Below are 22,409 nucleotides of genomic sequence, written 5' to 3'. Positions count from 1 at the left end.
TCATTCAAAAAAAAGAGTCAACTCCATTCTCTTTTTGAAATGTTTCCTCAATGATGTGATTTAAGGGTGAAGTAAAACCAGTCTGACAGTGTTCTGTTTTAAGCTGCCATTTGATGGAGAATTGGTGGTGTGTGATTTATAGACTGAGGGCTGGCGCAAGAAGAGGCCTGGGAATAGCCTCTTAATGACCTAAAGCCGATGATGGCCTCAGCGACAGAGGAGCTAATACTGCAGAGCTGGCTGACCATTCACAGCAGACCACCACATTACCCTGGCCTAGGCCAGTGACTTAAAGTAGCCTGCGCAATAATGGCTGTCCTGCAATAAAATCTTTCATAAAAATGGCAAACGTGACAGCCATTTCAATAAATACAGGGTTGGTAATTAGTGATTCAAATAAACTGCCCTTAAATGGGAAACCCTAGCCTGGAGCGTATGCTGTGGTACCAACAACTGCAGGCATTTGACATCCCAGCGGGGACACATCCCACCCCTGCTGGGGCAGTCCTTCCCTAATGAAAGCAGCCTAGACACACTTCCAGATTCAGAATGGGCATCCATCTACAACCCAAACCCCTGAACAGATCTGGGGTCAACCGGCATGCCCACTGCAGCCAAGCCGTTCTAGAGACACTGAGAAAAACGTTCAACCGCCACCATTGCTGGCTGCCCAAATTGAACAGGCAACCCATGTATCCTGTTCCTGGCTTCCTACCGTAAGAAGATGTTTTCTTGACAACACCCGGGCCCCATGATGTCTTAGTGAATTAAAAACCAACAACTATACCTGAAGAAACACCACCTGCTAGGGAAAGGGACTCCTAAGCTGAATGCATCCTTCCTACACAACACAGACATCAACTCCAACCCAGCATGTCAAAGTGGCTTCCAAAATAATGCTGAGTAGAATGGGGACAATTCCTCTGAACACCAGGGAAAGGAAGTGTCAAACGATAAAGAAAATCACATCTCTAATCAGTTATTCCAGCATACTCGCTGGAACCATGTTTTAGGTCAAACTTAACCTGGAATTTCTTTGAGAAAAAATTTTTTAAATATGCAGTTAGCCATTTCCAAAAGTCCATTTTAAATATCCCAGTGCTCTCATATACCCTGAACCACAAAATTCAGTCTAGAACTATAAATCAGACCCTGAATCGTAAGCGGAGGTTAATTTTGTGACATTAGGGAACCCTGACTAGCCTTCACTGCCTAGCACCATCAGGCTAGTCACAGTGATGCCAACCTCAGGGCTGCTCCCCAGAGTTTGTGTCCACTGCTTCCCTCTTCCCAGATTCTTCCACAAGTAACTCAGCAACCAGGGTGGGAACCTGTCACATGGAAAAGTGTCCACACTCTTGGACCAAATTTTTAAGCATGCCAAAGATCTTTAAAAAAAAAATTTTTCCCAAACTCATTCATTATATGAAAGCGATTTCTAAAGGCCTCACCTATTTAGTTAAAAAAAAAAAAAGTTTAGGACTGGAATATTCTACTTCATCACCACAATTTTCTTCCCACCAAGGAGTTCCCATCATCACCGGCCTGCTGGGCAGTATCTTCATGTCTGCCTGAGTCAACGTTCAATCCCCCAATCTCTCTGTCATTTTCCTTGGGCATATTTCCTGAGCCACACTTACATAACCCAATCTGCTATTCCACTCAGCCGTGTGGGTTTCCCAGTCTTCTCTATTTCCAGGTCAGTTTTCTGACTTCGTTTTACAAAACCCTGAACACAGTGCTCTGGAGGAGAGCTGCAGTGGATTTAGAGACATGGGCCAGTTGTTCCTGATTCCAAACAGGAAGTTTGGAAGTTACCATGTGAGTTGGCTACCAATATCCCCTCCCCCCTAGGAAATTAAATTCCCCTGCCTCTCACCCCAGACACTGGTCATCTCTGTCCTCCTTTAAAGTAAGTCTACTTCAATAACTATTAAAAAAAAAAAAAATCTCTTCCCCAAGGACACCTTCTCCAAAGGGTGCTCTATAACAAAGCAACATGGATTCAGGAAGAAGAATCTACATCACCACCAGGTAGTAGAGAGGGGGCATAAATACAACCCAACACCTAAAAAATACAGTTTTTGGGTGTCACTTTAGCGTCTTATGTACCTGGTAAGTCCAAACAGGAAGATGAACACTTGGGCAAAACAAAGTGAGAGGACAATAAATTAGAGCTTAAATTCCATCCTCAACTGTTCATCTCTCTACCTTAATCTACCTTCTCTCCTAATGGAGGATTTGGGGTTGTGCAAATACAACTAGACACTGGGAGGCTGAGAGGAGGCCAGTCTGTCGGGCCTCAGACGTTTTAGCTGCTGCACCACAGTTGGGCAAACCAGTTTTCAAGACAAGTTTGAAGTCAGAAATGTGCAATCAATTGGTATCTTTGGTTTCTTGCCTGGGCTCAGAAACACTGCTAGGCTGGCTCCTAAGAGCTCACCCAGCCAGGCCAGGTCTCCTGGTGTCTTTATTCCGTGGTCTGGCTCTTTCTCCCTCAATACACAGCTGCCTCAAGATCCCTGAAACACAAAAGGGCTAGCTTCTGCTCTGCCAGGTCTCAGATGTTTTTTTTTCCACTCCCCTCCTGTGCTAGGGGCCCCAGTTAAGACCAAACCAATGCTCCTGAGGTATAGGTCCTCTGGCTCCAGAAAAGGCGACAGTCAGCCCCCAGACCACGGCTGCCTCTGGGGCTCAGCAGTGATGCCCACAGACAGAGCAGAGCGTGGGGGCTTCCAATTTCCCTCCTGAGCAGGAAGGCGCATCCCCGTTCCTTGCTTCTCAGCTGCAGAACTGGGCCCAAAACAGAGGGGGCTGGAATTTAATATCCATAAATATGAGTTGCATATAGTCTCCTTTTGAGCTGGCAGTTATTTTGTGTGTTTCCCCTCTTGGCGGTGGTTGAAGGAGACTGTGGCTCTAAGTATAATTAGGCCTCTTGGAGCAGCTGAGATGCAGCAGAGACACACTAACACCTCAAGTCAGCTTTCTAATGAAGACCATTGCTCAGAAGCCAGACTTCCCGGTTGGTGGAGTCACCAGCTGGCATTGTCTGTGTCGTGTCAGCTCCCAGAGTGGGCTGCACAGTACCTGCTTCCCTACAAAGTGCAACATGCTAGCAAAAGCAAACAGAGTCACTGGCATTTTTAACAGGTTGCATTAAGTTTACCTTTATCCTTTCCCTCCACTTCACCCTCCCCCTGCCCCAAAGAAACTACCACAAAAGAGCTTCACAAGGCAATCTGTTTGTTTTCAGGACACACTTATAAAGCAGTGTTTTAAACTCCTAAAAATCAGAGGAACAGTTTGCATAGGTACACTTGATTTTGTGCAAATCTTACTAAAATAAGGGTCTCTCCAGTGTTTAGGTAGTGATATACCGATTAAAGAAAGCTCTCAAGCAACAAGAAAAAGTACCTGCATTCCAAATTCTCTCCAGAATGCTACCTGACTTCCCAGGCAGCCAGTGGAGACCAGTGGATTTTTCTGCACCATAAGGCAACAGGTACTGGACAGAATACGAGTCCTGGAAGGAAAAGCCCAAGGGACATGTGACACATGCTTGTATGATGAAGGCAGGAGAGGCTGGGCTACGCATCCTCAGTCTTCCCTTTTACAAAATGGAAGCCAAATGCCCAAGGAGCAGAAGCAGCTGTGCAAGCTGTGGACATATATTCTTCATGTGCTGCTGAAGAGCCAGCCTCGGACACTGGGCACCTCCAGAAATCAGCAAACCCTGACATTCCCTTGGTCTGATGTGAGCTACAAGATGAGTGACCAGTGACCGAAGGGGACGGAAGTAGAACAACCAAAAAATCTAAGGAGGAGAAGAAAGCCTGCCTAGGGAGCAATCGGCTTATGAGACTTACATTCTATACAACATAAGGTGGAAAGACCCGGTTAGACAGAGAGGAGATACGAAGAAACTTTCTCCCCCAAATCAAGTATTGTCAGGAAATAACAAAGTAGAAATTTTCGTAAGCAGCTTTGCATTTAACATTCAGTCAAAACACTAAAACCTTATAAAACAAGAACCTCTACAAGAAAAAAAGCTAAGAGCAGGTGTCCTCGAAGTCACCCAGGACCTTGTAGCAGAGAATGGAGTGTTCCTGAGCTAGGGCGGCCAGCTCCTTCAGAAACTCCGGGAAGAGGGCCGCGGCCAGCATGGTGTTCCTCACTGGGAGGGGCAGGTTTGGGGGCGCCCCAGCCACCTTGGCTCTGTTGGTCAGGAAGGGCTGAAGCACTCTTGGGGGACCATCCAAAAGGTTCCTACCAGTTCCTGTCCAGGCAGCATCCTGAATGGGATCTGAAACCAGAAACAAGAATTATTGGGGCCCTCCCTAGCCCTTCACTTCCTTCTACCCACTTCAGTAAAAAGTGTGTGTGGTGGGGGGGTTCCTGGTCACGGGTTCAGGTCCTATGACTGACTGAGGTCTGAAGACACGGCCCTTTAGCACACACCTTGTTCCACGCATCTGCCCCAGCATTTACCTCCAGCACAGAGCATGTGACATGAGAGTTCCACCCAAATCCTAAATAAGGAACTTCATGTAGGAACCACAGCAAGAAGGTAGGTTTATTAAGAACCCAGAATGCGGGGAGAAGAAGGAAATGAAAAAGGCATCTCCTGCCCCTGGCTCAACCAAGTAAAGATGTAGCTCAGCAGGAAGGTTATTTAAGGGTGCCCAGTATTGGGTGACCCCTCGCGTGGCACAGGTGTAGGAGAAGGCTAGGTTAAAGGAGCTCCTCGCCACTCTCCACAGCTCATGCGCTGGCCCTTGGGCTGCCGGGTGACTCCGTCCTCTCTACTTCTGGTCAGTGCTTCCAGCTTTTATGGAGAAGAAACTGGAAGAAGACTTTATTTTTTTAAGTTTCCCTGAAGCCTCTGAATGCTGGCAATAATGGGGAGGGAGGTGGGTGCTCTAAGATCAGACTGAGAACTCCCTGCACCCACAGGACTCTAGGGGCAGCAAATGGCTTGGATGCCTACAGTTAATGAGCATTTCCAGGGGTTTCAATCTCAGTTTAAATAACATAGGTCTAAAATGACACGAGTCCAAACTTTAACATATTCAAGTGATTTGCATTTTCATATCAAATCAGTTTCCTAATTAAAATGGTTGCAATTCCCTGACTATTTAATTCCTGAACATCTTCAGCCCCCATGTATTTGTAGGAATGACTTATGCCTCCTTCTGCCCCTACCCAAACAACCTCGTTATTCCCCATAAGTCATCGTATTCAAGTTCTTCATTATTCTGGCTGCTTTTTGGAATTTAGTCCCATTTTTCAACACTCTTCTCAGAGTGGGAAGCCTTAACTACAGTGCTAAAAATTCCTGACATTTATAGTACTTTCCACATCACACTACTCTAGTCTTTAGTGTTAAAAGAAAAGCTTCCATTTTACTGCTTAAGACATCCTATTAAGTAAATTAAAGCTTGTCACAGTTTGTGCCATGAAGAATTGGGAAAGTTGGGAATGTGTCTGCTGCTACCTTTCAGCAAAAACTCACATCATGCCCTGACGATAGAGTGAGGACAAGAGTGTTGTTGTTGTTACTGAGGCACACTGTCAACCTTGGAGACCGCTCTGCTCCTCTCCACTAGCCCTCAAGCACTGCTGCTCCCCAAGGGGCCCAGCAGAGCTCATAAAGGAAGCTGATTTGGATGCCAATGGGCAGTATTTGGAGCCCTGGTGGCACAGTAGCTGTGTTCAGCTGCTAACCAAAAAGTCAGCAGTTCGAATCTACCAGCTGCTCCTTGGAAACCCTATACGGCAGTTCTACTCTGTCTGTAGGGTTGTTATGAGTAAGAATCGATTTGACAGCAACGGGTTTGGGTTTTTTTTTTTTGAGGAGGGGGTTTGAGGGCAGTGGTTAAGCACACGGCTGCCAACCAGAAGGTCGGCAGTTCGAATCCACCAGTCGCTGCATGGAAGAAATATGTGGCAGTCTGCTTCCATAAAGATTACAGCCTTGGAAACCTTATGGGGCAGTTCTACTCTGTCATATAGGGCCGCTATGAGTCAGAATTGACTGGACAGCAACGGGTTTGGTTTTCTTTAGTTTGGGAAGCGAGATTCTCTGGACACTAATTCTAGACTAAGACCTGCCATCATTTATGCTGGTTCTTCCACCTGGGATCCCCTCCCCATATATCTGCACTCATAAATCCTACTAGCCTGAGGGGCAGTGGGTACACAAACTCTGCCACTTACTGGCTGAGTGATCTCAGGCAAACTTTCTTTACTTTTTTGTGTACTTTTATTTCCTCATCTGTCAAAAGCTCACAGGTTACTGTGAGGATCAAGTAAGTTAATAAGTAGAAAGTACACAGTGACCTCTTGATAAGTGTTAACAATCATCATCATCATCAACTCGGTTGCCACTGACTTCACAAAGCATTTCCTGTTTCCTGCCCCTAGAAATCATTCCTGTTCTAACCTCCAACCCCACTTATCCACACTTAAGCCTGGCACTGTTATTTATATATTTTACCTCCTCTACTTTGAGCTTTTGTAGGACTGAGCCCCTATCTGATAATTTATCCTTCACACCTCCGAACACAGTCCCTATTGATAGCAAAAAATCCCAGTGCCGTCGAGTCAACTCCAACTCATAGCGACCCTGTAGGACAGAGTAGCACTGCCCCATAGAGTTTCCAAGGAGCGCCTGGCGGATTCAAACTGCCGACCTGTTGGTTAGCAGCCATAGCACTCAACCACAGCAGCAGCTAATAAACACCTGTTGAATGAATGAGTGACAGAACCAACCACATGAGGTCTTCCCTACTCCCGGTCCCTGCTGGAGCTGGCTCGTCCTTGTCATTCCTCGTCTTCATCTTTCTCCTTCAAATTCACTCCTCTTCTTCTCCCCTGAAAAGGGCTTTTTTTTCAGTGGTTCATTTATCTAGCTTGAATCCATGAACAGCAAGTGTCATTACCAAGGCTCATGTATCCAGCCTGAATCCAAAAATTAATATTGTCTCCACTGAGGCAGGAGAACACTCAGCGAGGGAGACCAAGGACTTGAAGGGCAAATCCTAAAGTGGTTTCATTAGCGGCTGGAACGCAGTGACATGGGCTGGCCTCCAGAGTACTGGCCTTTCACTGTGTCATGAAGTACCATCAAGCTCTTGATTCAAAGGCAAGGAGACCAAGTTATGGTCCCTACTGACAACCAGCTGTTGGTATGCTGTTGTTGTTGTTAGATGCCGCTAAGTTGGTTTTGACTCATAGCAACACAATGTACAACAGAACGAAACACTGCCCGGTCCTGTGCCATCTTCACAATCATTGTTATACTTGAGCCCACTGTCGGAACCACCATGTCAATCCATCTTGTTGAGGGTCTTTCTCTTTTTCGCTGACCCTCTACTTTACCAATTATGCTGTCCTTCTCCAGGGACTGGTTCCTCCTGATAACACGTCCAAAGTATGTGAGATGAAGTCTCGCCATCCTTGCTTCCAAGGATCAATCTGGCTGTACTTCTTCCAGGACAGATTTGTTCATTCTTTTAGCAGTCCATGGTATATTCAATATTCTTCACCAAAACCATAATTCAAAGGCATCAATTCTTATTTAGTCTTCCTTATTCATTTTCCTGCTTTTGCACACATACGAGGTTACTGAAAATACCATGGCCTGGGGTAGGCTCACCTTAAGTCTTCAAGGTGACATCTTTGTTTTTCAATACTTTAAAAGAGGTCTTTTGCAGCACATTTGCCCAATGCAAGGCGTTGTTTGATTTCTTGACTGCTGCTTCCGTGGGCATTGATTGTGGATCCAAGTAAAATGAAATCCTTGACAACTTCAATCTTTCTCCGTCTATCATGATGTTGCTTATTGATCCAGTTGGGAGGATTTTTGTTTTTTTTTATGTTGAAGTGCAATACATACCGAAGGCTGTGGTCTTTGATCTTCATCAGTAAGTACTTCAAGTCCTCTTCACTTTCAGCAAGCAAGGTTGTGTCATCTGCGTAATGCAGGTTGTTAATGAATCTTCCTCCAATCCTGATGCCACATTCTTCTTCATATAGTCCAGCTTCTCGGATTATTTGCTCAGCATACAGATTCAATAGGTATGGTGAAAGGATACAACCCTGACACACTTTCCTGACTTTAATCCATGCAGTAACCCTTGTTCTGTGCAAACAACTGCCTCTTGATCCATGTACAGGTTCCTCACAAGCACAATGAAATGTTCTCGAATTCTCATTCTTTGCAACGTTATGAATAATTTGTTATGATCCACACAGTCAAATGCCTTTGCGTAGTCAACAAAAGGACTTGTGGTAGAACTTCTCAGTTTCCTTCTCTGTAAAATGGGAATAACACCTGCCTGGCCTCCCTTCCAGAGTTAGAAAGCAGTGAAAGTGCTCTGAATATGAGTAAATACAAGGCACTGCTACTCCATGGTTTGGAAGGTGCTTGAGGGGAAAAATAAAAGCCTGACAAGTGGCTGAACCTCAGAGATCAACAGTCTCAAGACAGACAATGTGACAGCTGCACAGAATTCACCTGCTCCAGGGTGGCCGTCACAATGACACCCACTTCTGCTTGAAGCCTTAGTGAGAAGGCTCATTTTTACCAGGGCTGCCAGAAGGCAAGGGGACTGTGGGGGCTGCGTGGTGGGGCAGCTCGGGCTGCAGGTGCCTGGGGTACACCCACATAAAGGACTCAACAGGCACACACAACACCAGAGGAAAAGGTAGGGAGGACAGGAAATATAAATAAATGTCAGCATCAGGAGTGGTTTTCTGAAATGTTGCCCTGAGTCTAAAAATCTGCAGCAGAGGGTTTTCAAGGCTAATACCGGGAAAACTGCAGAAGTCAGGGGAGAAATACATCACACGCTCGTCATCTTGCCAGCAGTACTAGGCAAAGGGCACAGCACACAGACAGTGGAAACCCAAGTGGCTGGCCCATTAGCACACTTCTTAATGGTAAAACTGCTCTGTGTCCCAGTGAGGACAGGGCTCCCAGACTCGACTCACTCACAGCCGTCACATCATCCTTAATGCATCAGAAGTCAGGTTTGTACGAGGGGACAGGAACCTTTCTCACTCTGTAATTGAGAAGGTTTTTAAAGTTGGAGGGAAGGTGTCACTTTGCTAACCCGAAAGAAGCTAGAAACTTAATGTGAGGAACTCAATTAAAAGAAAAGTCTTCTATCCCAAGAGAAGCTTCCTACAAGTCAAAGTCCCCCAAATGTCACAGACCCTAAAGCCACCGACTGCAGTTGACTACTCTGACAACCGTATGAGTTGGGAAAACGTTCCCCTGGGCACATCTCTGGCAACCGTAGCTGTCGGTCTGAAGCCAGGGCAAAGCATGAATTGTGAGCAAGCCCACCCCTCCCTCTCCCTGAGCGTGTCGGCTAAGGCCCAGGGCACAGTGTCGTCAAGGAAGCCCAGGAGGTCGGCCTGCATTTGTGTGCGCGCTCATCACCATGAATCAGGCAGGGCCGTCTTGCCCACTTAAGCTTCAGGATCCTGCCTCACTACCCTGGGCCTCCAGCTCCATCTTCCTCATCTGAAAATGAAGCAAACTGTACCCATTTCACAGTGTTGTTTGAAAACTGACTGCCTGGGAAAGCACTTCACAAACTATAAGATACAACGAAGACCAAGCCTACAGTACAATGTAAGTTCTGCTTCTATATGTTGTTGTTAGGTGCCAACGAATCGACTCTGACTCACAGTGACCCTATAGTGATGAAACACTGTCCAGTCCTGCACCATCCTCACAATTGTTGCTGTTTGAGCTCACTGTTGCAGCCACTGTGTCAATCCATCTTCTGTACAGTAGATTGCAAAAACAGCATACTTCCTTGCAGCTCTTCCCACCAAGAGGCAGGGCTTGTCCTCCCTTCTTGAATCTGGGCTGGCCCTGTGACTTGCTTTGGCCAATAGACACAGCAGAGCTGACCTTGTGTGGGCCCCAAGCCTGAGCCTCAGAAGATTTTATATGCTTCTGCTCTCGCTCTGGAACCCTACAGCTGTGACACTGATGAGCCCGAGCTAACAACCGCGTGATGAGAAGCACATATACCCGTTAGCTCCATCACCCCAGCCAACGGCCAGAGACGTGAGTGAGGGCATCCTAGACCTCCAGCCACCCGCTGATGGCAGACACACGAGGGAGTCCGGCCAAGATCAGCCGGGCCTGGCCCAGATCAGCAGAACCACTCAGCTAACCATATAGACACAGCAGCAATCATAAATGGCTTTGTTTTAAGCTGCTGAGGTTTTGTATGGTGTGTTATACACAAAAGCTAACTGGTGAACCTTGTCTCCCAGGTGGGTTATAGCACCGTGCTCCCTGTTCAGGAGGAATGCAACTAACAGGCTGACTGTCAATGTGGTTAGTAGAGGCCAGGTGCAGCCCACCTTCCCATCAAGAAGTGGGGGCTTCTTTCTCCCCAGGAATGGCCTTGCCTGCTGAAGCTTGACGCTCTTATTTTACCGGTGGCACAAAGCCCACCTTTCTTTCAAAATCTGACTCTGGTACCCTAAGAGCGCATCAAACCCAGAGTTCTGGAGAGATGGAGAACCAAGCCTTTAGTTAAGAGTCAAAGGGCCTGACTCTCTGGCAATGTGACCAAGACCACACAGCTACACAGAGGCAGGGTCAAGCCTCCCAAGTTCTTGGTTCTTTTCAGCTTCTTTGAAAGGTTTAGAAAATTGCCCCAAGTCACATGCCTGTAGCCCACTCCCAGCCTTGTTTCTGAGCATGTGCCTGGAGCCCAGGACGGAGAACCCCAGTCTCTCCATTGCTTGCCTGCCACAAGAAGCCTGACTTGTCCGTGTGGAGTAAGCGAAAGCCAGGGCAATATGGGGCACTTTGTAGTTTGTGCTCACCAAGTCCTAAGTCACAGCTCAGAAGACAACTGCTTGGTCAACAAATTCATCCAACCTGGGTCTCATTGAGGCAGAGCCGTGGGTTTCAGGCCTGGCCGGCTGGCAGGCCCACCCCCAGCTCTTCCCTCAGCACCGACCCCCAACCCCCCCCCACCAGCTCGACCACAGCCCTATCTCACCACCTCCTCTACGGCAGAATGAAGGTTCTCTCAGGAATTTTAGGCTGAGCATAAACGTCACTTTCTCGAGTCCAACCAAGCAGTTTTTATGTCCTAGAGCCCTAAAGCACATCTATTTTTGGCCTGAGAAGCTCTGAAAACATAAAGAAAACAGATGTCCTCCTGAGGATCAGGCTGGCCAAAAAGATGTCTTGGGTGTACACAAAATGCCTCTTTCTAGCTGAGTTATTTACTTCTAGCCTGACAGTAACCCACATATCAGCCCCTTCCTTAAACCACTCTAAGGAAAATAAAGCCCTCTAGGTCCTTCAGAGTAGGAATAAATCAGGTGTGGCCAGGTGGGGGCAGGTTCTTCAGACCTTTCCTTAGATTTAAGAACACTAAGAGCAGACCCCTTCCTGTTGGGTAAAAATGAAAATATTTTTAGCTGCTTCCAGAGCCCAGGAACCACTGCAGCATTTGTGAACCCAAATAAGATACCCAAACCAGGAAGCTGGAGCAATAGAGGAGAGCCGTTTAAGGACAGACACCGTGGGAAAACCTCGGTTACCTTTGGTTAGTGACTCAGGAGCCGTATCGGACATGTCCACTCGGAAAAGCAGGTATTGCTGGGCTTGTAAGAGGAGTCCTGGGAAATCTCTCTCCATGGAAGCAAACTGTTCGATTTTGTTTTTCACAGATGCAAGGACCTGTCAAAACCAACATTTATGATGTTAATGCTTCACAACAGAATCTCATCCCCAGTTATCAATATATCTTTCAGGTGTGGCCCTCACTGCGGGAACTATTACGACATTAGGCATTTGCTCATCTTTAACTGCCTGGGTGTTCTTGGTAGGGCACCCTCGAAACATCAAAATAAATGAAGCTTTGCAGTTTGTCTAGAATAATCTACACAACCAGCTTAATAGGACAAGGAAGGAAAGGAAATAAATTAGAACAGAGGGATTTTTTTTAAAAAACACAAGTGGAAGGAAAAAAGGAGCCCAGCGAATTAGCACCCATGAAGTCAACAGGTTGGATATGGGCCCAGCTAACATACCTGATAGAGAGAGCGTACACTTGGCTGGAAGACCATGTTGGTGTTGAGCAGAAAAGAGCGAAGGAGTGGCTGGGGGTAGCTGGCTAACTGAGTGATGATCCCAATAAGCAGCAAATTAACGTGCAAAGAATTCTCCAGCATGTTCTCCAGCTTTGACAGGACCACGCTGATGAATGGGCCTGCAGAAGGAACACAAGGCTTCAGGGCTTGCTAGGCACACAGGGACATCTTTCCTCAACAACCAAGGAGCCACCGGAGCCACAGGCTCCAAACCACTGCAGGCCACGATGTACAAACCTAGACACTCAAATACAGCCAGGTCTTGTCCTGCCTCAAAACAAAAACAAACCACCCCCTCACCACACACACGCACATACACAAAAAGCAGAAGGATTGAATGGGAGCTATTATTTTGATTCTGTGAATAGTTTTAATACTCTGAAAATTATCAGACTTGAAAACAATCAGACCATGAATAATGTTAAAGAATTAAAATATACTTCCCCACACTGTTTCTGCATTTCTTGGGGCTGCCAGTGCTCAAAAACGTGACATGTGTCATCTCATGATGCTGTGTGCTGTAGGGCTTCATATAAACATTAAGCAAAAAAAGCCCACTGCTGTTGAGTCGATTCCAACTCACAGTGACCCTACAGGACAGAGTAGAACTGCCCCAAAGGGGCTCTAAAGCTGTAATCTTTAGGGAAGCAGACTGCCACATGTTTCTCCTGCAGAGCAGGTGGTAGATTTGAACTGCCAACCTTTTGGTTAGCAGCTGAGCGCTAACCACTGAGAAACCAGGGCTCCTTGTACTAACATTACACATTGTCAGAAGTTTGGTAACACAAAAATCTCTATGTTATTAAACAATACCAAACACATATAAACCAAGTTTACCAATCAGCTACATTGTGAATAGTAACTGTCCCAAACAAGAACCCTGTGAAGATTTTGTGTGTCAGGTGTGACCATGTGGGAGAATGATGAGAAAAGAAAGTGTGAGTGAAGGCCTGGGCTGTAACTCTGGAAGCCCTGGACAACTCAGTAACCACGCTTTAAATTTAAGATTAGAATGAAGGGACTCAATTTTGGGAGTTATAGTTTGGCATCTTATAGGTTCGTTAAAAAACAAAATCCACCTGACTACAAAAGCAGTTCCTTAAAAAAATTAGGCAAAAAGAAGATTCTACTAATGTGGGTTGCTAGAAAATTAATATGCTTTATGTTTGAGTTCACTGAAGGCGAGGAAAATCAAGAAAAAAATCTCGCATTAAAAAAGTTACTTATGAGAGGGTCAAGATGGCAGAATAGACAGGTGAGCCCTCTTACAACAAAGACTTGAAAAAATAAGTGAAACGAGTATATTTAGGAGAAGTTTTTTAGGAGCCCTGAACATCGAAGGCAAAGTTAGAAAACGAACTGAGCAGCAGGGGGAAGAACTGATAATTCAGAAGCAGAGAGGAGTCGCTGGAGCTGAATTGCCGGGGGCCCTCAGGCACCATTCCCGGGAGCGGCTGCGGCAGGCTGCTACTGTCTTTCGGCCACAGTTTCCTCAGAGAGAAGAGACAGCCACACACACTACTCACACCTCCGGAACCAGAGAAGAACGGCGCTCTCGGCAAAAGCTCAGTACTTGCATATATTTTACTGCAACTCCTCCCCCCACCTCCCCCCCCACCAAGCCGGCTTCAGTGGCTGTTGATTTCCCTGGGCCAGAGATAGGCCCTGTCGAGCACCTAGAGCCATCCTCCTGGCCTTGGAGAAAGAATAAATTCGCAATTAGGGTAAAAGATAATTTGCCAGCTCTACTAACCGGGGAACTCAGGACAGAAGCAGCTCCTTTCCAGGCATAAATGGTCCGTGGACTCTGAGTACGTTTCCCCCCTTCATGGACCTGTGTGGGCCTATTTCAGGAGAATAGGCCCCTGTTGACAGACTACACCAGTTTCAGCTATATGGTGAAGAGGTGGGTGTTTGATGTTTGACACCACTTTGCCTATTAAACAGGGTCCTCACCTACCCACATCAGGACTAGTGGCTCCACTCAGGTCACCCAGGCACCCACGACAGAGATCCAAGGATAACTAGTACCTCCCAGACCTCACAACCAAGAACATTGGGTGCCCATAGTCCATCTGCAGAACTCACCCACCTGTACTAGGGAAGAGGGGCATGCTTTCCTCAGAGACACCTAGGGGACGATTCTCAGCCCCCTGCCTTATTCAGAGTGTGACCCCCTGCTGCAACCAGATACTGGTACCTACACCAATCACTCTGCCCCTCTAAGGCTGTAGGACAGAGCCTGTACCACACACTTGATGATCAGCTACCTGGACACCTGAGCTGAATTTACACAAGAAAAGTGAATAGACTCCTAGACCAATATACCTGATAACAGCTCTAGCCATCTGGGGACAGGATGTCAGAGCTCCAAAGGCTAAAACAATCAAGCTAGCTCACTCAAGCAACCCATCTGGGCACAGCAGAACAAAACAAAGCAAGAAGCTATGACATGGTAAGCAAGCATAAAATAAACTAATACAATAACTTACAGATGGCTCGGAGACAACACTCAATATCAAGTCACAAAAAACAAACAGACCATGATCACCTCAATAAGCTCTCAAAACAAAGAATCAAGGGATTCTTCTAGATCAAACTGCCTTCCTGGAATTACCAGATGCAGAATAAAAAAGATTAATGTACAGAGCCCTTCAGGACATTGGGAAGGAAATCAGGCAATACGCAGAACAAGCCAAGGAACACATAGGTAAAGTACTTGAAGAACTTAACAAGGTTATTCAAGAACATAATGAAAAATTTAATAAGCTGCAAGAATCCATAGAGAGACAACAATCAGAAATTCAGAAGATTAACAATAAAATTATAGAATTAGACAACTCAATAGAAAGTCAGAGGAGCAGAATTGAGCAAGTGGAAGGCAGAATCAGTGAACTTGAAGAAAAATCAGATAAAAGAATTTTAAAAAATGAAGAAATCTTAAGAATCGTGTGGGACTCTATCAAGAGAAATAACCTACAAGTGATTGGAGTAGCAGAACACGGAGGGATAGCAGAAAATACAGACAGAATTGTTGAACATTTCTTGGCAGAAAACTTCCCTCATATAGTAAAAGATGAGAAAATATCTCTTCAAGATGCTCATCGAACTTCCACATGAGGCAGATTTTAAAAGAAAGTCACCAAGACAAGTTATAATCAAACTTGCCAAAACCAAAGATAGAGAATTTTAAGAGCGGCGAGGGATAAACGAAAAGTCACCTACAAAGGAGAGTCAGTAAGAATAAACTCGGACTATTCAGCAGAAACCATGCAGGCAAAAAAGCAATGGGATGACTTATATAAAAAAATTGAAGGAAAAAATCTGCCAACTAAGAATCGTATATCCAGAAAAACTGTCTCTCAAATATGAAGGTGAAATTAGGACATTTCCAGATAAACAGAAGTTTAGGAAATTCGTAAAAACCAAACCAAAGCTACAAGAGATACTAACGGGAGTTCTTTGGTTAGAAAATCAATAATATCAGATATCAAACCAAGACTAGAACCCTGGACAGAGCAGTCAGATGTCAACCCAGACAGAGAAATCACAAAAATAAATCAAGATAAAAAAAAGCACGAAACAGGGGAACAGCGATGTTATTACGTAAAAGAAGACAATATTTAAACAATAAAGAGGGACTAAGAAACATAGTCATATATCTTTCATATGGAGAGGAAGAAAAGGCGATATAAAGAAATAAAAGTTAGATTTAAATTTAGAAAAATAGGGGTAAATAAAACGTAAGAAAAAAACAGAGACTCCACAGAAATAAAATCAACAACAACGAATATGAGGAAAAGATGATATATAAAGATAAACTACTTAGCACAAAAAATTAAGTGGGAAAAAGAAACTGTCAACAACACACAAAAAATACCATTAAAATCATAGCACTAAATTCATACCTGTATATAATTACGCTGAATGTAAATGGACTAAATGCATTGAAAAGTGAGATAGACAGCTCCACAATAATAGTAGGAGACTTCAACAAACCACTTTTGGTGAAGGACATCCAGAAAGAAGCCCAATAAAGACACGGAAGGTCTAAATGCCACAATCAACCAACTTGACCTCATAGACATATACAGGACACTCTACCCAACAGCAGCCAAATATACTTTCTTTTCTATTGCACATGGAACATTCTCTAGAATAGAGCACTTATTAGGTCATAAAGCAAGCCTTAGCAGAATCCAAAACACTGAAATATTTCAAAGCATCTCCTCTGACCATAAGGCCATAAAAGTAGAAGTCAATAACAGAAAAAGCAGGGAAAAGAAATCAAACACTTGGAAAAAGAACAATACCCAGCTCAAAAAAGACTGGATTATAGAAGGCATTAAGGAGGGAATAAAGAAATTCATAGAATCCAATGAGAATGAAAACACTTCATTATCAGAACCTTTGGGACACAGCAAAACCACTGCTCAGAGGTCAACCTATATCAATAAATGCACACATACAAAAAGAAGAAAGGGCCAAAATCAAAGAATTACCACTACAACTTGAATAGAGAGCAACAAAAGAAACCCTCAGGTACCAGAAGAAAGCAAATAATAAAAATTAGAGCAGAATTAAATAGAAAACAGAAAAACAATTGAAAGAATTAACAAGACCAAAAGCTGGTTCTTTGAAAAAATTAACAAAGTTGATAAACCATTGGCCAAACTGACAAAAGAAAAACAGGAGAGGAAGCAAATAAACTGAATAAGAAATGAGATGGGCGATATCACAACAGACCCAACTGAATTAAAAAAAAATCCTATCAGATTACTACGAAAAATTGTACTCAAAGCCTAGAAGAAACGGATGAATTCCTAAAAACACACCATGTACCTAAACTAACACAAACAGAGGTAGAACAACTAAATAGACCCATAACAAAAGAAGAGATTGAAAAGGTAATCAAAACACTCCCAACAAAAAGAAAAGCCCTGGCCTGGGCAGCTTCACTGCAGAGTTCTACCAAACTTTCAGAGAAGAGTTAACACCACTACTAGTAAAGGTATTTCAGAGCATAGAAAAGGACAGAAAACTATCAAACTCATTCTACGAAGCCAGTAATATCCCTGATACAAAAACCAGGTAAAGACACCACAAAAAAAAGAAAATTACAGACCTATATCCCTCATGAACATAGATGCAAAAATCCTCGACAAAATTCTAGCCAATAGAATTCACCAACATATCAAAAAAATAATTCCACATGACCAAGTGGGATTTATACCAGGCATGCAGGGATGGTTCACCATTAGAAAAACAATTAATGTAATCTATCATATAAATAAAACAAAAGACAAGGATCACATGATTTTATCAATTGATGCAGAAAAGGCATTTGACAAAGTTCAACACCCATTCATGATAAAAACTCTCAGCAAATTAGGAATAGAAAGAAAATTCCTCAACATAATAAAGGACATTTATACAAAGCCAACAACCAACATCACTGTAAATGTAGAGATTCTGAAAGCATTTCCCTTGAGAACGGGAACCAGACAAGGATGCCCTTTATCACCACTCTTATTCAACATTGTGCTGGAGGTCCTAGCCAGAGCAATTAGGCTAGATAAAGAAATAAAGGGCATCCAGATTGGCAAGGAAGAAGTAAAAGTATCTCTATTTGCAGAACACATGATCTTATACACAGAAAACCCTAAAGAATCCTCAAGAAAACTACTGAAACTAATAGAAGAGTTCAGCAGAGCATCAGAATACAAGATAAATGTATGAAAATCAGTTGGATTCCTCTACACCAACAAAAGAACATCGAAGAGGAAATCACCAAATCAATACTATGTACAGTAGCCCCCAAGAAGATAAAATACTTAGGAATAAATCTTACAGAGATGTAAAAGACTTATACAAAGAAAACTACAAAACACTTCTGGAAGAAACCGAAGAAGACCTACATGAGTGGAAAAACACACCTTGCTCATGGATAGATAGGAAGGCTTAACATTGTAAAAATGTCTATTCTACCAAAAGTGATCTATAGATTTAATGCAATTCCTATCTAAATTCCAACGACATTCTTTAACGAGATGGAGAAACAAATCATCAACTTCATATGGAAGGGAAAGAGGTCCTGGATAAGTAAAGCGTTATTGAAAAAGAAGAACAAAGTGGGAGGCCTTACTCTACCTGACTTTAGAACCTACTATACCACCACAGTAGTCAAAACAGCCTGGGACTGGTACAACAGCATAGACCAATGGAACAGAACTGAGAATCCAGATATAAATCCATCCACATATAAGGAGTGGATGACAAAGGCCCCAAATCAGTTAAATGGGGGAAAAGACAGTCTTTTTAACAAATGGTGATGGCCTAACTGGATATCCATCTGCAAAATAATGAAATAAGACCCATACCTCACACCATGCACAGAAATGAACTCAAAACGGATCAAAGACCTAAATATAAAATCTAAAACCATAAAGATCATGGAAGAAAAAATAGGGACAACCTTAGGAGCCCTAATACATGGCATAAACAATATACAAAACATTACTTACAATGCAGAAGTAAAAGTATACCTGGAAGCTCCTAAAAATCAAACACCTATGCTCATCCAAAGCCCTCACCAAGAGTAAAAAGACCACCTACAGGCTGGGAAAAAGTTTTTAGCTATGACATTTCCAAGCAGCACCTGATCTCTAAAATCTACACGATACTGCAAAAACTCAACTACTAAAAGACAAATAATCCAATTAAAAAACGGGCAAAGAATATGAACAGACACTTCACTAAAGAAGACATTCAGGTAGCTAACAGATACATGAGGAAATGTTCACGATCATTAGCCATTAGAGAAATGCAAATCAAAATTACAATGAGATTCTGTTTCACTCCAACAAAGCTGGCATTAATCCAAAAAACACAAAATAATAAATGTTGGAGAGGTTGTGGAGAGACTGCAACACTTATATACTACTGTTGGGAATGTAAAATGGTACAACCACTTGGGAAATTGATTTGGCTCTTCCTTAAAAAGCTAGAAATAGAACTACCATACAATCTAGCAATCCCACACCTTGGAATATATACTAGAGAAATAAGAGCCTTTACATGAACAGATATGTGCACACCCATGTTCACTGCAGCACTGTTTATAATAGCAAAAAGATGGAAGCAACCAAGGTGCCCATCAATGGATGAATGGATAAATAAATTATGGTATATTCACACAATGGAACACTACGCATCAATAAAGAACAGTGATGAATCTGTGAAACATTTCATAACATGGAGGAATCTGGAAGGCATTATGTTGAGTGGAATTAGTCAATTGCAAAAGGACAAATATTGTATAAGACCACTATTATAAGATCTTGAGAAATAGTTTAAACAGGTAAGAAAATGTTCTTTGATGGTTACGAGAGGAGGGAGGGAGGGAGGGGGTATTCACTAATTAAATAGTAGATAAGAACTACTTTAGGTTAAGGAAAAGACAACACACAACACAGGCGAGGTCAGCACAACTGGACAAAACCAAAAGCAAAGGAGTTTCCCGAATAAACCGAATGCTTCGAAGGCCAGCATAGCAGGGGCAGGGGTTTGGGGACCATGGTTTCAGGGGATATCTAAGTCAATTGGCCTAATAAAATCTATTAACAAAACATTCTGCATCCCACTTGGAGAGTGGCGTCTGGGGTCTTAAATGCTAGCAAGGAGCCATCTAAGAGGCATCAATCGGTCTCAGCCCACCTGGACCAAAGGAAAATGAAGAACACCAAGGACACAAGGTAATTACGAGCCCAAGAGACAGAAAGGGCCACAAAAACCAGAGACTACATCAGCTTGAGACCAGAAGAACTAGATGGTGTCCGGCTACAACCAATGACTGCCCTGACAGGGAACACAACAGAGAACCCCTGAGGCAGCAAGAGAGCAGTGGGATGCAGACCCCAAATTCTCGTAAAAAGACCAGACTTAATGGTCTGACTGAGACTAGAATAACCCCAGTGGCCATGGTCCCCAGACCTTCTGCTGGCCCAAGACAGGAACCATTCCCAAAGCCCTCTTCAGACAGGGATTGGACTGGATGTTGAAATAGAAAAAGATGCTTGTGAAGGATGAGCTTCTTGGATTAAATAGACACTTGAGACTATGTCAGCATCTCCTATCTGGACGGGAGATGAGAGGGCACGGGGTCAGAAGCGGGTAGAAGGGACAAGAAAAGAGAGAGTGGAGGGAAGGAGCGGGCTGTCTCATTAGGGAGAGAGCAATTAGGAGTATATAGCAAGGTGTATATAAATTTTTATATGAGAGACTGACTTGATTTGTAAACTTTCACTTAAAGCACAATAGAAATTAAAAAAAAAAAAAAAAGTTACTTGTAGGGGACCAAGATGGCAGAACAGTCAGATGCTTTTGGTGGTCCCTCTTATAACAAAGACCCCAAAAAACAAGTGAATCGATTACGTATGACAATCCAAGAGCCCTGAACATCAAAGGTAAAGTTGAGGAATCAGACTGATAGGCAAGGGCAGGGAGAGACGGCTCAGAAGTAGCGAGAGTTGCCAGATATAACCCAGTGGGAACTCGCACCCTGCAGGCCAGGATCGGCTGGCGCCAGCAGTGAGGCAAACAGTGCTGTTCAGGACACGTTTTCCACATTGGGAGAGACTAAGTGACGGACAGTCTATTCATGTCTCCAGAATCAGCGAAAAGCGGCGCTCGATCGGCAAAAGATAAGTACATGTGTCTAACCTACCACACGGATCAAAAACACCCTGTTTGGGAAGAACCTCTCCCTGCTCCCTCCCTCTCTGCCATCGGGTCCATGCCAGCTTCAGTAATTGCCGACTGCCGCTTCCCCTGGGCTGGAAGTAAGGCCCATCACGCGCCCTGAGCCATTGTCCCCGCCTGGGAGAAGGAACAATTTAACAAACAGGAAAAAAATAATCTGCCAGCTCCCCTAAGCTGGGAACTCAGGGTAGGTATAGCTCCTTTGCCTAGGAACAGGCATAAGGGGTTCAAGGACTTCGAATGCCTTTCACCCCTGCATAGGCCTGTGTGGGCCCATTTCAACAGCATAGGCCCTCATTAGCACATTACAACAGTGTATATACCTAAAGCCTAACTTCACTGTATCAGTTATGTGGTGGAGTGGCAGGTTCGTGACATTTGACACCGCTCTGCCCATTAAGCAGGGTCCTCACCTACCCATATTAGGGGCCTGAGGACTGATGGTTCCACCCATATCATCTAGCCACCCTCTACAGGGGTCTAAGGATAAGTGGTGCTTCCCAGTCCTTACAGCCAACAGCATTGGGAGCCCATATTATGGCTGCAAAATGCACCTACTGATGCGCTCTAGGCAACAGGACACTCTTTCCTCCCAGACACTCAGGGGCAGCTGTCAGCCCCCTGCCTTGCTCAGCACATGACCCCTACTGCAGCCAGATACCTGTGCCTACTCCAGTCGCCCCTGTCCGTCTATGACTGTAGGTAAGAGCCTGTACCACACACTTGGTGACCAACTATCTGGATACCTGAGCTGAATCCATACAAGAAAAGTAAATGGACTCCTGGGCTCTTATAACTGGTAACAAATCTAACCACCTGGTGACAGGACGTTAGAGCTTCAAAGGTGCCAATAATCAAACCAGCTCACTCGAGCAGCCTATATGGGCATATCAAAACAAAACAAAACAAAATAAGAAGCTAGGACACTGTAAGCAAACAAAATAAATAAATATGATCACTTATTGATGGCTTGGAGACAACAGTCAATATCAAATCACCTAAAGAAGCAGACCAAAACAAAGAATCAAATCTTCCAGAGAAAGAGAACTTCCCAGAATTACTGGAGGTAGAATACAAAAGGTTAATATACGGAAATCTTCAAGAGATCAGGAAGGAGATCACGCAAAACGCAGAACAAGCCAAGGAGCACTCAGACAAAGCAACATAGGAACTTAAGAAGATTACAGAAGAGCATAATGACAAATTTAACAGGCTGCAAGATCCCACAGAGAGACTGCAAACAGAAATCCAGAAGATTAACAATAAAATTTCAGAATTAGGCAACTCAATAGAAAGTCAGAGGAGCAGAATTGGGGTAATGGAAGTCAGAATTAGTGAGATCGAAGATAAAGCACTTGACACCAGCTTATTTGAGGAAAAATTGGACAAAAGAATTAAAAAAAATGAAGAAACCCTAAGAATTATGTGGGACTCTATCAACAGGGACAACCTATGAGTGACTGCAGTACCAGATCGGGGGGTGGGGGGGAGGCATGGAACAGAAA

General features: G+C 44.1%; 1 protein-coding gene across 1 annotated transcript in view; it reads right to left on the bottom strand.

The window, feature by feature from the left end:
- Positions 1-4,052: 4,052 nt before the first annotated feature.
- Positions 4,053-22,409, bottom strand: part of FHIP1A (FHF complex subunit HOOK interacting protein 1A) — a 53,139-nt gene continuing 34,782 nt past the window's right edge. Inside the window, exons 6-8 of the mRNA XM_064296154.1 lie at positions 12,085-12,263; positions 11,593-11,731; positions 4,053-4,306 (exon numbers count right to left, since the gene is read on the bottom strand). Of these exons, the coding sequence (XP_064152224.1) occupies positions 4,053-4,306; positions 11,593-11,731; positions 12,085-12,263 (572 nt within the window). The remainder of the gene's footprint in view (positions 4,307-11,592; positions 11,732-12,084; positions 12,264-22,409) is intronic.

This window comes from Loxodonta africana, chromosome 13 (genome assembly GCF_030014295.1).
Source record: "Loxodonta africana isolate mLoxAfr1 chromosome 13, mLoxAfr1.hap2, whole genome shotgun sequence".
Taxonomy (NCBI): domain Eukaryota; kingdom Metazoa; phylum Chordata; class Mammalia; order Proboscidea; family Elephantidae; genus Loxodonta; species Loxodonta africana.
The sequence above is the reverse complement of the archived record's forward strand: the minus strand, read 5'-3'. Positions and strand labels throughout refer to the sequence as shown.